At 51.0% G+C, this 16,546-nt stretch overlaps 1 protein-coding gene across 2 annotated transcripts in view; it reads right to left on the bottom strand.

Annotated features, from left to right (window-relative positions):
• SLC22A18 (solute carrier family 22 member 18) overlaps window positions 1-16,546 on the bottom strand; it is a 63,485-nt gene that overhangs the window by 1,961 nt on the left and 44,978 nt on the right. For both annotated transcript variants that reach the window (XM_069803662.1, XM_069803660.1), the window contains 2 exons: window positions 7,335-7,436; window positions 3,438-3,558 (listed from right to left, as the gene is read on the bottom strand). In XM_069803662.1, coding sequence (XP_069659763.1) covers window positions 3,438-3,558; window positions 7,335-7,436 — 223 coding nt within the window. The remainder of the gene's footprint in view (window positions 1-3,437; window positions 3,559-7,334; window positions 7,437-16,546) is intronic.

Raw genomic sequence — 16,546 nt, 5'->3', positions numbered from 1 at the left:
CCTCGTGTCAGACACCCTCGAGCTTTGGGACATTGTAAATCTCAGCTCTGCAGTGTGGCCCTAGCTCTGTTGCAAAGCTGCGCATGTGATGGATCTCATTTAAGGCAAGAGCTTTAACTGGGACAAGTCATCACCTCAGCAGAAAAATTCCTGTGTCACTTTGCGCAGCTCTGCCAACGCACATGCTCACCTTCTTCATCACGGCTATCCTACTTTCTGCACCTTCGCTGCCCTTTTTTCTCCCTCTCCAGCTTTCCTCCCCCCTTTTCCCATACCTGGCATGACCTGACCTGGCCGGGAGTCCATCCTGCCCTCCTGCCCCAGCCCTCCTCCCCTCCCGCAGGTTTCAGGGTTGGGTGCTGGCAGCTCCCCAAGCCGGGCGGCTCCGTCCCTGCTCCCACCCTCCGCTGTGCTGGATGCCCTGGCTCGCTCTCCTTTCCAGCTCACATCCTGTTGCCGCGCTCAGATGATGGTGCTGGCCCAGATCAGCCACATGCCCGTGGGGCAATCGCGGGGCCTAATTTAATGATTAAGTCATCACTGCCAGCAGCTGCCTTCGAACCAGCAAAGCCTGAGCAAAGCTGGGGGGTTCAGTGTACCGAGCCCTGCCTGGCTGCAAGATCTCCTCCTAAGGTTTTGCGTCTGATGTGCAAATAAAATCACAAAACTTGGGCCCGTTATGCAGGGAGGCTCTGCCGGGCTTCCTCCCTCCCTCCCGTGAGGGTGGGGGGCTCTGTGCAGAAACAAGACCTCCATTCTCCGGGAGGGACCGGCGTTGACAAGGAGTGCTTGTCCGGATGCAAGTCCCCCTGGGCTGGGGGCTGCCCTCCCACCAGCTCGCACGCCCAGCTGAACAGCACGCGCACGTGGGGCAGAATTTTCCCTTCCTGCCTTTGAAGATGAGGAGAGAGGAAAAAAAATATCAAAGGGAAACGAATGAAATCATTTCCGCTATCTGTGCTTCAGTGCAAAGCCCCAGCCAGAAGCAAAGAGCAAGTGGCAAACTCATCAGCTTCGGTAGGAAGCGACCTTGGATCGGTCCTGAAAGCAGGATGATGGATGCAAGGGATGGGGCCATCCTACGTCCCATCATTCCCTTTCCGAGGCACCTATTTAAAAGGCAAGGATGGTGACTCAGTGTCTAGCAAGGGCGGACAGGTTATCCTCCTGCAACGCCCCATCCGTTCCAGCCCTGCGATGAGGCAGACACCTGAGCTCAGCCCAAACTCCAGCTCCTCAGAAAGCCTGTCCCTGGCCCAAAGAAAAAAACCCTCCATGGGCTCTGCCGGCCCAAGGCTGGCAAAAACATCAGGAAAAGACAGCAGCAAGGCTCAAAAGTGATGTTTCCAAAGGCAAATTCTCAATCTGTGATTTCCTTGCATTAACGAAAAGTTGTTCCAAGCTAGCGCTCAGGTTTTTGATGCAGCGACAGCGAGGCTTTTTCATAAAGCCACATTTCCAGGCTTTTAGAAAAGTGGGGCTTTCTAACGCGCCACCAAAATGCTCACTTTGCAAAGCCGGTCTTGGGCTTGCATAGGAAGGAGCAGCCTTTTAGCTGCTGTACGGGTGGAGCAGCCGTTGCGGGGTGCCACCCACGGCCAGAAACGGATGGCAGGCATTTTAATAGCCACGTTTCTCTGCGAGACACCCACGCTGTCACTGCTGCAGCTGCTGTGGAGAGGCAGCTCGCCGGCTCTGCTGCGTCAGGCATTCCTGCCTTCGCCCTGGCCCCTGCCTGAGTGCCTCCAAAACAAGCACAAAACCATCAGATGCCTCTTCCCTCGGAAACATTGCAAGGACAAAGCACGGTTTGAAAGGCGAGGGCCAGGCGGGAGTGGCGGAGACAGGGTTTTCCCCCAGCGTCGTGATCCTCCGTGCCAGTAGCATCCCTCCTTGGTATGCCCAGTTTCGAGCCAGCTGTAACTCTGTAATTTGTAGTAGCACTTGGCTACATCAGCCCAGGACGGACGGGCAGGAGAAAGCCCTGGACAGCCCATGGTTCCCCCAATGTCCCGCAACCCCTGCCTGACCATCTGCACCACCCCGTGGGCTGCCTCTGTCCTGCCCTGCTGTCCTGCCCTGCCATGCGGGGACCGTCCATCCCACCGAGGCGCACGCTGACCTAACAACATACGCAAGTGTGGAGCAGAGTGAGGCAACTAAACCCATTTTCCTCTCTGAGCAAAGCCTGCGTCCGGGCTTTAAAAGCCAAGCAATGCTCTGATTTTCCTCACAAAGCCCCTTTGAGAAGAGACTGGATGGATTCCAGCTTGGCTGTATGTCCCAAAGCCGCTTGGTGCCCTTCCCCCCTGGCTCTCCCTCCTCGCATGAACATCACTCCAACTCATGAAACAGCAGATTTTCTTCCCGGCTGAGCGGAGGGGCTGAGACATCCCCAGTCCTCACCTCCCTGGGAACTAAGTGGTCCACCCAGGTAGAAGTATATCGCACTCAGAAATCACAGGCTCCCAGCATTTTTAGGAGATGTGGTGGTCAGCTCTACAAATAAACTGCTGAAGTGACATTTAGAAAAGCTCTTCATCCAGAAGCATCTCAAAAGTGCTTTATAAACTTCACTAATGGGCTGTGCAAACTATAACTCCCATTCTCGGTAGGGTCTGTACAGAGGTATCTGCTCAGATGGCTGCTAGGGAAGATGAAGGGTGCAGGCTGGCATCCCAGAAAGGCTCAGCTGAAGTACAGAGAGTCTCAGGTACCTGGAGAATGCAGCTCTGGGAGCAAACCCTGAAAGAGCTTGAGCAAAAGACATCAAACCAGGTTAACTCAGCTCCATCCCAGGACAAGGTCCCATGACAATAACATAGGCATATATTCTTCAGCAAAAGAACTAAAAATGCAGGCATAAAGATTTGTGTGTCTACCACTGCATTTCAGCCACCTTGTACAGAGAAATACAGTAACTCTTTGATTGAAACATGGCCAAAATGTAGGGAGGGGGGCAATTACTGCACCAGGCAAAGCATGTTTCCAAAGGGCAAGCCAGAATACCCTCCTGAGATGCCCTAAGTTAAAAGATGTGAACGAGCAGCCATCTCAGTCACCGTCGTGGTGGAAAAGCAGCAGCTTTTTTTTTTTTTTAACGTATCTTGGCTTCCCATGGGAGGGAGAGTTTGGGAGAGCCTTCCCTTACTGCCTCCACCACCATGGATGTCAGCAGGTGGCGGGGGACTGGGAGCACTGGGTGGCAGGATGCTTGCTCAATGCTGTTCAAGCTCATCCTGTATTAACACCACCGGTCCCCGTTCATCTGCTCTGCTGACACCCATCGCATGCAACCGCCAAGGCAGATCTCCTGGGGAATTGAGCATTTGCCATGACTGTGCCCCTGAGCTCGATAGCGGTGGTGTGAGCTGGGAAGAACCTGATGGACTCAAAACCGAGAAAAGACCAGTCTGATCTTTTTTGCCAAGTCTTACCGGTGTCGGAGGAGGGGACGGCCTTGGTGAGGATGCTGTCGGTGATGGTGCCCAGCGTGCCGAAGGCAAACACCATTGGCACCGCAACGATGCAGTAGTGCCACACGGTCCTCATCAGGGCCTAAGGGACAGGACACAATGGACCATGGATCATTAGAGAGCACAAGTGGTGACTGTAGCAAGAAACAACCTAGAAAAAACGTCATAAGTCAAATCCATGACTTAGGTAAACTGTGGGAGCTACAACTGATACATGATGGTGTGGCTTTGGCCATTGCAGGGTCTTTCAGAGCCCAGCATTTGTGTGCAGTGAATTATTCCAAGCATGTAGAGCAAGTAGCAAATGATACCCTCCAACGTGGCAGCACGTTTCTCTGGCACTGCTGTGGGTATTTTTAGCATCTGGGAATTAGTGATGTCCCCGCACCCTTCCCCTCATCTTCTGTCTCTTGTCCAACTCCTAAGGAAATGCTGAACAGCAGATGCATGTGGTGTACTTCAGGAAGCCTCCATTACTTATACAAAACAGCCTAGAGAAGGCATTTCAGTTCATTATCATAAATAATTAAAACTAAACTGAGCTTGTCAAAATAAATGAGCGCGCTGCATTATGTAATGCTGTACCTTTGGGATTTCTAATCCTGTTCTGCTGCTTCCTTGCTAATAAATTCATGGAATTCAGTAATCTGGAATAGGTCTTCTGGCCATAAGTGCACATTAGTGAGCATAATTAGGGAGAGTAATGATTTTGTTATTGCACATATTCTTAGTGGAGACATCCCTCCAGCTGTTTAATACTGAAACAAAAGCGGAGAGGTTCCCTAAGCCGTGGGGCTAGAGCGGCTCTGGGCTCATTCACAAGCCCTGCTGGTCAAATGAATGGATTTCTCTGGGGCATGGAAAGGAAATTCCCCCTTTCTTGCAAGTCTCCTGCCCTCACCCATGGCTGAAGGTGTGTTATTGTGGCTGGAAAACATTTCTGTCACTGGTTTAGCCAGAAGTTTCATTCTCTGGAGTTCTCTTTCCTGAGATCTGGTCCCTGCCTCTCGGCTACAGAAGATGGAGAAGCCCAGAGACATTGCTCACTAATGACTTGGAAATATTGAGGTTTATTCCTAGTTTCCCCCAAGAGTCACACACAGCCAGGTTTCTCTCCTCGGAGAAGCTCTTTGCCTAGATTTTGGTTAAGATCTAGGCACTTCTGATTAAGGAACCAGAGAACAAAGACAGAGGAACAGGTATTTGGTACATAAACACTCAGACGGAGGGAGAATAATTCCTTGCTAGGGCAAATGTCATTGCAGGACAACATTGCAGAGCTCATAGGAAAAAACAGCTTTAACCCCCGCCCCCCTCCCCCCGCTTTGTACGAATTCCCTCATGGGCTGAAGCAAGTGGGCAGAAAAGAGCAGAGCTACGTCTGCGCCTCCTGTAAAGCCGGGGGAAATGGCTCCTCGCTCCCCTGGCACTCGGAGAGGACGGAGCCAGGCAGAGCCTGGTCTCTGTTGCTCCTCAGCTGCTGGGTAGGTAGCAGGCTTTTTGACCTGAGCAGATCTGAAGGCATTTTTCAGGTGCGGGAGGCAGAACCAGGAGTTTCAGCAGACAGGCTCAAAAAGCAAATGCCTGGGAAACGCAGGCAGCGAGGCAGGACGAGGCACAGCGCGCCTTCAAAGAGAAAAACTTCCCTGTCGCAAACGCCAAGCCCTCCTACACCCCTGCCCACATGCTCCCAGCTTCCATCTGCAGATCAGACACTGGCTCTCCCCTCCTCTCCTTTTCCAGGTGTTAATGCCGAGCTCCCAGCCCACCCTTCCCTTCTCCAGCTGCTGATTGCTGGGAACATCCTGAAGCCTCTTCCCAGCTGCACTGCTGTCTGTCTGTCTGCTGCTACTGGTGCCAGCCTTCCAAAAAACACTTCAGCCCACCTCCCAGCGATGTGAAGGTGGGTTTTGGAGTGTCTTTTATTAACAGCTAGCCTTTCTCCTCGCTTCAACCCTTTGGGGAGGGGATCTGCTTCATTTGGAGGCCAGATGCAGCAATGGCACAGTGGGCGTGATGCTCCTCCACCAGCGGCTGTGCAGGATTAAAAGCTTCACGCATTAATCTCTGCATTTGGGGCCTGCTGCTGTGACAGCACTCATCCCCACCGAGACGGAAAGCCACCCCAGAAACGGATGTTTTCTCGGCAGCCGCTCAAACAGAGCGCTTTTTAATAAGGCGTCCCTGGCGAAGAGGATCGCAGCTGCGTTTGCCTATGAATAGTTCTCGTGGGAAGTCATCGCTGACCCTTGTCCCCCGGCCCGTGCTGTCAGGATGTCCACAGGCCTCTGGGCTTGGCGTAATTGCCAACTCCAAAACGATTTCCCTTCTTGGCTCCCCTCCCCGCGCCGCCGATGTGAGCCTCCCCGTGCTGGGGCATTAGCCGCTGCAAGCCGTGCCACCCCATGTGCCCCTCCACTGCCACTGAGGCTTTCTCTTCTACTTGCAGCCACCTCCAGCCTTCCCTCTCAGTGAGACCTCAGTGCACAAAAGCCATTTACGCCATGTTGTTCCTCTGCCTGATTCCCATGGGACCGGACTTTGGCACAGGGAGCCGGTCCCAGCGGCACCCCGCCCTGCCCCTGGGTGGATGTGCTCAGGTCTCCAGATGGGCCAGGTCCACCTGGGTCCCACCTAATTGCTCCCACCCTTGGCCAAAAAACCATGGTGAGACCTTCAAAGCCATTCCTAGGCCATGCTCAGGAGCACCAAGCCCTGTGCAGATGTCCCATGCTACGGGGGCACATCGATGCCAGCCAAAACCACATGACACCAGCCGGGAGTGTCCCTTCCCAAGCATCCTACCACCTGGCAGCATCTCCGCAAGCCCCGAAATCCCCGAGAGGGGGGCCACGCTCCATCTGTAGAGCCAATCCTTTGTCTGCATCCATCCTCCTCTCTTCCCAGCCTCAGATTAGCTAAGGTGCGTAGGTGCCTCATCTCATCCGTGTAGCTGGGAACCACGAGCCTCAATACCCTCCAGGATTTGGCCCTGACCTCCTTGTGGCTGCAGCGCAGTTGTGGGAACGGCACCCATCCTACCCGTGCCGCCGGGAGCACCGGCACCCCGGCAGCACGGCTCGAGGCCAAATCCTGCAGGGAATGTCACACGGCTGACACAGCTCGACCATCCTTTGGGCCCACCTTGCTAATGGGGACCAGTGCGCACCATTCCTCTGTCCCCGTGGTCTGGGCAGACCTATCGGTTCCCTGAGCGTGGCTTATCTGAGCAAACACAATTACCGGCAGAGCTGCCTATGTCAACTCGGTTTTCCAATTACCTTTTGAGATTGGCATCAACTGTCGCCCATGCAGACACAACCAGCGACGGGTAACGTCACTTATCCCAAAACAGAGGAACAAGATTATTGCCTTGCTACCTCCTTCCCCGAATACTCTCAGCTTGGGGGAATTAGGCAAAAATAAAGCCCCAGAAGAAGAGCACACAACCTCCACTGTCTCGCAGCAGCGTACAACCGCAATGATTTTCCCCCCCATAATCTTCATTTACTTTCTGGGTAGTTCAGGAAATGCAGTCGCTGACAAGACCGAGGGCAGGATTCCTATGCAAAGCCAGTGACTCAGGAGGGACTTAACAAGTTTCTGTGTGAGATTAATTTTTTTTTAAATCCCAGTAACTATTACTCACACAGCTCTTTATTGTTATTTGGCGCGGTGCTTTATGCTGAGCGTGGCTCTGTTTGCATAGAGGCCCAGGAGAGCTGGTTTCGCCCCCAGGGACCACCCAGCAAAGCCAGCGGTGGCATTTCAAGGGGTAGAACTTGCAGCCAGGTCTCACGGACCTTGCGCCGCTGCATTATTAAAAGGCCCCATGGATGATTTCACGCTGAGCCTTACCATGCCTAGGCCAACGCCGGCAAAGATGAAGACGCTGAGCCTGAGCAGGGTCCTCTCTGTGCAGTGGTTAGTGAGTTTTCCAGTGACCAGACCCTGGACAACCTGGGAAGGAAGCACACGAGCACTGTTAGGCCCACTATATAACAATTTAAACAAGCTCAAACGAGAACTGCTGCAGTGCTTCAAGCAAAGGGTTATTCCCTCGCTTTTTTTGGAGTAAAAGGGACCTCGCTGTCATGGTAAATGGCTGGAAGACACGATCCATTATTTCAAGCATTTTGCATCCTAGGGATAGATCCAACCCGTCAGCTGAAAGTCTTTACTCAGGGTGTACACCTGAGTTTACCATCACTGCCTACTCACCAGCGGTGACTGAAACTTTCTAAAGATGCTTGCAGATACAAATGAATTTTTCTAACTTGTGCTGTTTTTGTGAAATACAGTAAATGCTAAGGTCTTCATCCTTGACAAGTCCTTCCAAAATAAAACTGTACATTTGTATGCAGAGGAAGAAAATGCCTTCTTTCCTGTACCTTCTCTTGCCATTATTTTAAACTGTAAATATACAAATTGGGCGGTTCATCATTTTTAGGCAGGAAACAAGTATGACAGACATGCTAATACCCAGCCCCAGCAGTACATGCAGACGTGAAGGACGGGGAACTGGTTTTACAGATTTTAAATAAAAACTGGGGAAGAGGGGGAGGGAAGGAGGAGCAAAAAAATTTAAACTCCAGGAAGTATTTGTCTTTTCCAGCACTTTGCAGAGCAGAGATTCCTTCTTTTATTTCTCTGTTCAGCATCTCCCATACTTCAGGTGATGCCGGCCCAAGTGGACATGAGAGGACAGAGGCTGGAAGAGATTACTGTGAAAATGAAACCTGACTGAGTGCATTTTGGGGGAGGGACAGGTAGGAATCTACCAAGTTTTCCCTGGCTTGAAAAGTTGGTTTGATCCAAGAGAAAACCCCTTTGACTTGAAAGAAGAGCTCTAGTTCAAAACGCTTTGTTTGGTGGGATGGCTTCATTTCAATGGCAGTCCATCCTGGAGAAAACCTCGGTGCCCTGCTTGGACCTGGAATGATGCTACGCCATGCTCATCCTTACTGTGTTAGTCCTAAGGATGAAACCCAAACTCAACTAAAAGGAAATGAGTGCAAAATTAATAAGAAAGTTATTAAAAAGAAAGGAAATACTAATCTACGACAAGCAGTCCAGAAAAAGCAATTTAAATACTAAAACTTAAAAAAAGCAAAAAGCAAACAGCAATAGAGTGAAAATAAAGTTGCCATAAAGAAAAATAGCTACAAATTGACTGTGTTTCCAACAAGCTACATCTTAACGGAAAAACATCAAAATTCAACCCTTCACTTGGCTTCGGAGCACAGGCAGTTTTTGACACGAGGGCGCATTGTGCCAAGCAGACATTTTGGTTCCCAGTAAATGCTTTTCCTGCCTCCTTTTTGTCCCCATCCCCACCCTTGGGCAGGGCTTGAGAGCTTGGGTCATGTGTGCCCAGCCACCGTGTGACGGTGGGACAGGCCCTGTGTGTTTCTCCCCGGTCATGTCACCCGCCGAGCGGCCTCGGGGACACTAGTGGACCTGCTGCAGTGGAATGCTCGGACGATGCATGGGGTGACCTGAGTCATCCCGGCTAAAAGCCCTGCAGCGGACACGGGAGGAGGCAGATACCAGCCCCAGTGGCTCCTACTCGGGGGGGTGGGTGGAGAAGCCGCTGAGTAAGGCTTCATTAAGCTGAGTGCTCCTAAAACAAAGAATCATCATTAACTTTTTGCAACTTCCCAGTCCTTTCTGCCGGCTCGGCCCAGCCAGGTCTGTGCTGAGTCACACGGGATGGGGGCTGAGCCCCATCGCAGGGCATGGCTTGACTCAGCGGTGGCATCACCCGAACCCCAGTTTGGCTCTGCTGAACCACAGGAGGAAAGGAAATGTTTCTCAATTTGCCCGGACTTGAACAGCATATGTAATTGGGATACACCATGCAGGCGCAGCCTGGTCCCTGCCCTTCCTTGAGTCATTGGGGTATATCATCAGCAATGTCCCAGAGCAGCCCGGTCTGATGGCCACGGGAGTGGTGTACCCAAAAAGGTCTCCGTCACTACACGTGAGCACCTAAGAGCAGGCAACGAGCACCGCTGCAGCAAAGCCAGGCTCTGAGGAGGCAGGACCTGGAGATACGCAGACTGGGCTGTCCCCAGAGTGAGCGGGGCAGAGAGACGGTCCTCGTGCCAAGGCTGGCATTCAGCACGAGCTTCCCCATCACTCGGACTGTGGCAATACGAGTGCCAGGTAAAACACCACTGCTGAACCAACTGACTCAGCGATGGGACTTTTTCCAAGGGCAAGCGTCAGCCCAAGTCACCTGCTTTCCTTTTGGGGCTGAGCAGCTATCCTTGGGTTATACAGACTGCAGCTTCCCCACTGGTTCTCTGGGCTGCCGACTCCCTCCCCAGCACGGTCTTTGCTGATCCAGCCATAAGCCCCAGGCAGGCAAGGCCCATCGTCTTGATTTTGGACACAGCGCCTTGATTTAGGTGCTGGATAATGTTTCCAGTCACCAGGAGCTCCAACCTCACTTCCAGTCTGAATTTAGACCTGAAAAACCATTACTTCCAGCCTGCAGTTTTCCCTGGGCGCACAGTCCCCCAGTTTGCATGAACGGCAGCCACCTGCACAGGCATCTTTGGGAAGGAGGAAGCGAAAGGTGGTTCATGTGTGCTCTCCCATGAAAGGTTTTGGACGTGTGCTGCCATCGGCAGGGGGTACCAGGGCATCCCAGATGACTTGGCTGTCGCCACTCCCATGGACAAGCCCTGGTGGCACTGACAATGCAGCAACGGGATTTATCCTTATTTTTATTACTGCTGGCATGTTCTGGGCTTTTTCCCTCACATGTAACCTCCCCTTGAGATCGACTGTGAGGGGCCTTCCCCTCCTGCATTTCGTTTTGCCTGGATGGTGCTTGCCTTTGTAACCTGACCTCCTTTGAAGTCGGGGAAGAGCCAGTGTACCTGGCTGGAATGCCTTCTGTCATCAATAAACAAAAGAGAGAGGAAATTGTTTGCAAGTGAAATAACAGGCACTGCCTGTGGCTGTGTACACATGTCACAGGAAAAACCAACTCACCTTTTTTTTCCTCCCCCCCTCCTTCTTTAAAGGCAAATAAGTCTCCCAATAAATGCATAAGAACAGCCAAATCTCTCCTTGTCGTTATGCTGGATTTGCCAAACTGGGGATTTGTTACACTAATTCAGCTGATCACTTAGAAAAATACTCTACCTCTACCACTGTATTTGATTTCTGGGAAGGCAGCAGCTCCCATGTGCTCAGAAGAGCCAATTACCCACTTTATTGTTAACCTCATTAACAAATTTCAGGAATCCCTTTCAGGATGGAAAAGATTGTTGCTGTTCGAAGGTTTGAGGTGCTAGTTTTTGGAAGACTTTTGAACAGTGAAGCACTAGCCTTGCTGCGTGGAGCCACTGCTGAGCAGGACTGGCACCTGCAAGTAGCCAACCTTAGGTGGAGGTTAGAGGAGTTACGCAGATGCTCGGCTGGTCCTATGCACTTAGCGGATGCAGAACTGTTTCTACAGATTCTTCCATCAGCACCGATCGAAAGCCTGACAGAGCCCAGCAACAAACTAAATTTCTTTTCACCCAACAGCCTGGAAATGAAAAGACGTGAGAAGGTCGGACAGGCCCGCGCAGCAGGCCAGATAAGCTGGTACAGCCTAGCAGAGAAGGTGCAGAGCCCCATCCCTAGCACAGATAGCATGATTCACATCAGAGGCAGCCTCCCACGCACCGGACCCATATCTCTTGCCTTTGAAATTGTGCCCGGCTGGCAGTTCCCAGGGCGAGCGCAGTGCCGGCTGGGGTGGGACGCGCGGGTGGGCACCGGCTGGGGCAGACCACAGAGGGCAACAAAAATCACGAGGCTTTTCTGCATAGGCTGAAGTTGGTGCAAAACCTTGGGTGGGGGAAAAGGGAGTTGTTCTACTGACATGGTGATGCCAGAAAGCGCTTGAGAAGTAGTTCAGGTCTTGCAGAGGAGCAGGAGGATGGTGGGACTGGAAGGAGAGCTGATGGTGAGGACCAAACTGCTGAAGGCAGCACTTTGCTGAACAGGGGGAAGAGGACCGTGTGTTTTGCAAACTCCAGCCTAATCGCTTTCTTTCCCCCTCCAACCCACTCCCCTCCATAGATTTAAATCCTTCAAAGTGAGGAAACTGGAGAACTTTCTGTTTGTTGTTGCAAGGTCCTTTCACCAAGTGGGTTTTCCCCCTAGGCATACCTGGCTGTAATTAAATCCCTGGCTCTTTAATCATCTCTTTTGCTGTGCAGAGGAAAAAAAAAAAAGCAAGAGGGACAGACTGGTGATAAGATGATACGCAATGTAAATCTCTCCTCCAGGAATCTCTCTCATCTTTTCAGGATCACTCCGTACCAACTTGTCCCTCCAGAAGCTGCACAGCTAGAGGTGGAGTTTGTATAACAATACACATTTAAACGCAGTAAATAGAACAGATGTCTTATGATTTCTTGATCCTCAGGGTTATAAATATCTACCCCTTTGTCCCACCCAGAGTTTTTGTTTGGTGCGTTTTGCTTTGGTTTTTTTGGAGAAAAAGTTCTTAAAGGAAAGCTTCCCCCACCCCCTCCTGCGGTTTGAAATCTAAGCATCAGATGTGACTTTAGATATCAACCAGGGACTCCAGGTATTTCACTTGCCTAATCCTCTGACGGCATTTTCCAAGCCAGATACTGCGCCTGGAAGTTATCCATGCTACTGCTCTCGCAACTCCAGAGCCTAGGCCCGCTTCTGCCCATTATGCAAAGTTAAATTATTTTAACTTATTATGAAATTAATTATTCTCTGGAGGGAGACTGAATGGCATCTCACACTCCCAGGCATGCACTATAAGGGAAATTTTGTTTGCATGGCTTCTGAGATGAGAGGACTCTGGAAGCCCAGCCCCGGAGGACAGAGGGATTGTGTCCCTGATGGGCTCTCACACCTCTTGCCTGGAGACCCACCAGCAATCAGATAAACATGCTTCAAACATATCATGAGCAAGGGAATCTCTGCAACACAAGACACCAGGCACAGAGGTACCCCTCCCGCTGTCTGCCTTCCCCTCCTCATTTTGTTATCTCCCACCCAGCTCCTCCTCCTCGACTTATGCTGGCACAGTCCCAGCTCAGCAGACAGCCCCATGCTATCAGGGTGCTTCGAGTATCACCGCAGAGCCCTGGATTGCTCGAATTACCCCCCACTTGCTATTTTCACTTCCCCATCAGCCCACTCCAGCCTCGGTCATATTCCATTTTCTAAGCAAGGACTTTGTTTCCTCCTCAGACAGCTCTTTGTCCCAATGCTATGACACCGCCTTCCCGCACACCCTTCTCTGACGTCATTTGGCCCTTTCCGACCCACAGGCGAGCCCCCTTCCCACCCTCACTGCGCTTAAGCCTGCCCCACACTTTCCAATATCCTCTGCTATTAAATGATGCTCTTTGCCTAACCCCAAATAGTAAATTGGTGCCAGCTCCTGGGCCAGTGCCTCATCCGGAGAGCTGGGAAGACCCCATTCCCTGTGGACAGGTACTCCCATGGGAACTTTTACAATGATGCATCAGCAGATGTATTACTTTGGGTCACTTGGGACTCCATCAGATGGGCTGGGAGCAGCAGCAAGGCAACCTACATCCCTCCACACAGGGGTACAAGTGGCAGCAAGGAGATGTTCCACAAGCGCTCGGGTGAAGGGTGACCATGCTGTGGGCAGCCACCTCAGCGGAGGGAAGAGGGTGCCGAGGATGCCCCGTGCCATGAGCGGCGGTCATCGGTCGGCACGGCGAGGACAAAACCCACCGCCAGCACGAGCTGAGCCATTTCACCGCTAGCAAGCGCCATGAACGGTTCCCATGTGGACAGAGCTGATGCTCAGCAAGGGAGCAACCAAGAAAGGTGCTCTGGAGACTGGGCACTCAAAGCTCATGAGGCTCCCAGGCTCTGAAAGCCAGCCCCGAATCCTCCTTCCAAACCCACAGGTCTCAGGCTGGGCATGGGGCACCCCTCCCAAATATTGGGGTCCTGTAGGGTCATAAAGTGACAAGATGGGATCAAGTGTGACGAGGTGAAGCTGAGGAGCTCTGGATGGGATCCCTCAGGAGGGCTGCCTGAATTAGCGGGGCGGCTAACTAATATCCTCCGTCTGCAAAGGTGGCAAACGCCTCACCTTCTGTGGGGGGTCAGTGTTTCTGTGCCGATCTCCCCACACAAAGAGCTGTTTGAAATACTGACAACATAGTACTTGAGTTGCCTACTTAAAATTAGGTGGACTGACCCAAAGCCATTCAAAATCTCCTCTCTAGGTGCTCTGCAGCTGGCTTGAATGGGAAAAATGGTGAGAAACAGAGATGTTTACAGCGCATTGGCTGCTTCTCACCACAGTAGGTTAAATGAGGCTGAGAAGCTGAAAAATTAGGTCAAGCAATTGGAGCATAATATGCTTGGGGTGGGAAAGGAAAGTGGGTAGATACTATCACTATTCAAGTCATCCTGGGATTGCTGATTGGGCTGGGAAAGGGGGCTGCAACATGACTTTCTGTGCAAGAGGAAGATGTTCGTTTTGAGAAGATTTCATTAAAAAAGTAGAAACTACAATAACACAAAGAAATAATATTACTAAAAATTGCCAGGAATTAGCAGAGCAGACAACGCTTTTGTCAGCGTATCATTTTTGGGGAAGAACTGAGTAAAAGGTTCAGCTATGCCTTGCTCGCTGTGCTGTTCCCTGTGCATCTCTGAAGCCGCTTAGTGCATGCAACGCGTGCTGGGAGCAGGCGAGACCCTGCGACATGGCGCTGGGCGTATCTGCTGGCCGTGCTATGCAACCGCCCAGGCACTGTGTTCAATGTCTACAGGGAGGTTTAAAGTAAATAGGACACGGTTTGATTCTTATTTTCCCCTTCATTTCTGTGACGCTCCCACCTATAGAAGTCCTTGAACACGACCCATTTTCAGATCCAGGGAGAGATGCAAACGGGGGGATGTGTTTCCTCTAACAGGAGGGCTCAGAGCAAGTCCAGGAGAATGGGAAAACCCTCACAATGTTTTATGGAAAGGCAAAATAAGGAATGAGAAATCAAAGCTGAGGATCTGGTTGATGAAATTCATTGAAAAGGACATTATATTCCTTACAAAGAAAGCTATAATTTACTCAGTGAAGTGGGAAGCCAGTCAGCAGATATTAATCACCGTTCACCCATCCAGACTGGTGGAATTTGCTTGCACCTCAATCTGCATTTATATCTCCAGCAGTATCAATTCACTGTACAGCAGAAACAAATGCATCTGAAATGACGGCTTAGGCAACATGAAGGCACACAAGCAGCTCTGGGGCTTGGCAGGACAGAGCCAGCACATGTTGCATTCCCTGCATACATCTTCCACTGGATGAACCCCAAGAGAAAGCAGCCATAAAACGTTAACCCAGTCACTAACTGCAAGAGATATCTTTGGGTGGTTCTAGCCAGAGACCTGATGTGAAAGTAAAGATAGACATTTTAATGTTTTACAATAATTTAAAAACCAGATGGTGAGAGTATTGTTTGGACCTGTTGAGGATCTGGTCCTGCATAAACCAGAGCAGAGCTTGGCGCTGCCATTGATAAAGCGGAAAGAACAAGCAACGAAGAAGAAAGCAGTGCTTTGCAAGTTCTTAGGCAAAATGGCTTTGCTGCCACCAGGAATCACGTGTCCTTGGCTTTAAAAAATTGAAGCATTTTTTTCCCCTTTCCTTTTTGGGGTTCTGGCAGCAAACCCCAATGCACCATCATGAAGAAGAGAAGTTTGTACCCTATGACCACTCCGCTCCTATATTTCTGATGCCCAGAGTCATGCACTGTAGAATATGCATAGCAACACGGACAGAAACTGCACAGAGAGATGAAAGAAAACTGCCTGGCTGACAAAAGCTAGTTTTTGTGTCAAATGTCCCGAGGCAAAGACTCCCCAGCAAAGTAGATGCTGCACCTGAGCCTGTAGGCCACTGCTGGGTTAGAGTGTGGTAATAGGCATGATTGGCCTCTGTGGGATGAAACCCTGTGACTATGGGAAGGGTCAGGTCCCTGGTTAGCACTGGCATCTGATTACTCATTAGGAAGCAGAGTGAATGCTATAATTCCCATATCTTCCAGGGCTGTATCTATATGTAGGGTGGACTGGCACGGCAGCACAGGTAACCTTATCTACAGTAGTTTCAACCAAACTAACCTGGGAAACAATAGCGGTGAAGACAGACAGATATCCCAGACATAACAGCAGTGTCCTGAAGACAGATATCACAGACCTGACAGCAGCGTCTAAGCTCCATCTAGCAACACGAAGCCACTCCAGCCCTGGCTGTACAAGAGCTATTGCTGCCCACGTTACCCGGCTCAAAACAAGCACACCATAGCCATGCTGCAACCCCAAATTTAATTTCAGTGTAGACATATATAACAGGGATTTAACTGATACATCTAAGTGAAGACCACAGTTGTTGGGGAGTCCCTCTACATTCAAAGGGGGAAGAAGATATCAGAAGGTGACTTGGCCCCTCTAAAACCTGAGTGATTCCTGCAGATCCTGGTCTAGGAGGCAGCATAGAAAGACTAATGTAGGGACAGCCTTTGTTAGCAGTGGAGTTGGGGTCAGAAGCGTGCTTTGGAAAGCAGCTGCTGATCATTCCACTCGTCATGCTCTTTCCATGCTGTGGAGCGACAAACTGGTTTTCTTTCCAACGCAACTGGATGGGAGAGTGCATCCAGCTGGTAGCAGATGTTGAGCTCACAGGATCGAAAGACAGCTAGTCTAAAGCCACCATCCCAGAACAGACATGGCAAAGGCACCAGCTCTTCAGCTCCAGCCAGTTTACTCTGCAGACTCCACTTGCTGACATACAGCCACGCTTGTCAAATGCTCTGCCAAGGCGCCGAGGTTTGATGAGACCAGGGCAGAGCCCAAGTGACTGGCAACACCATGCCAAATCCAATCACAAGGGAAGGAACTAAAGCTGCCATTTCCCAGATGAGAAGGTCCTCCAGATCCCACAGGAACTCTGCGGCAATGCCCAGGAAATGAAGGCAGATTTAATAACTAGACCACCCTCCTTCAGGATATTGCTTAACTTGCATTCCTAC

The sequence above is a fragment of the Haliaeetus albicilla genome, chromosome 16 (assembly GCF_947461875.1).
Source record: "Haliaeetus albicilla chromosome 16, bHalAlb1.1, whole genome shotgun sequence".
Lineage (NCBI taxonomy): Eukaryota > Metazoa > Chordata > Aves > Accipitriformes > Accipitridae > Haliaeetus > Haliaeetus albicilla.
Note: the sequence above shows the minus strand (reverse complement) of the source record. Positions and strands in the feature narration are given on the sequence as shown.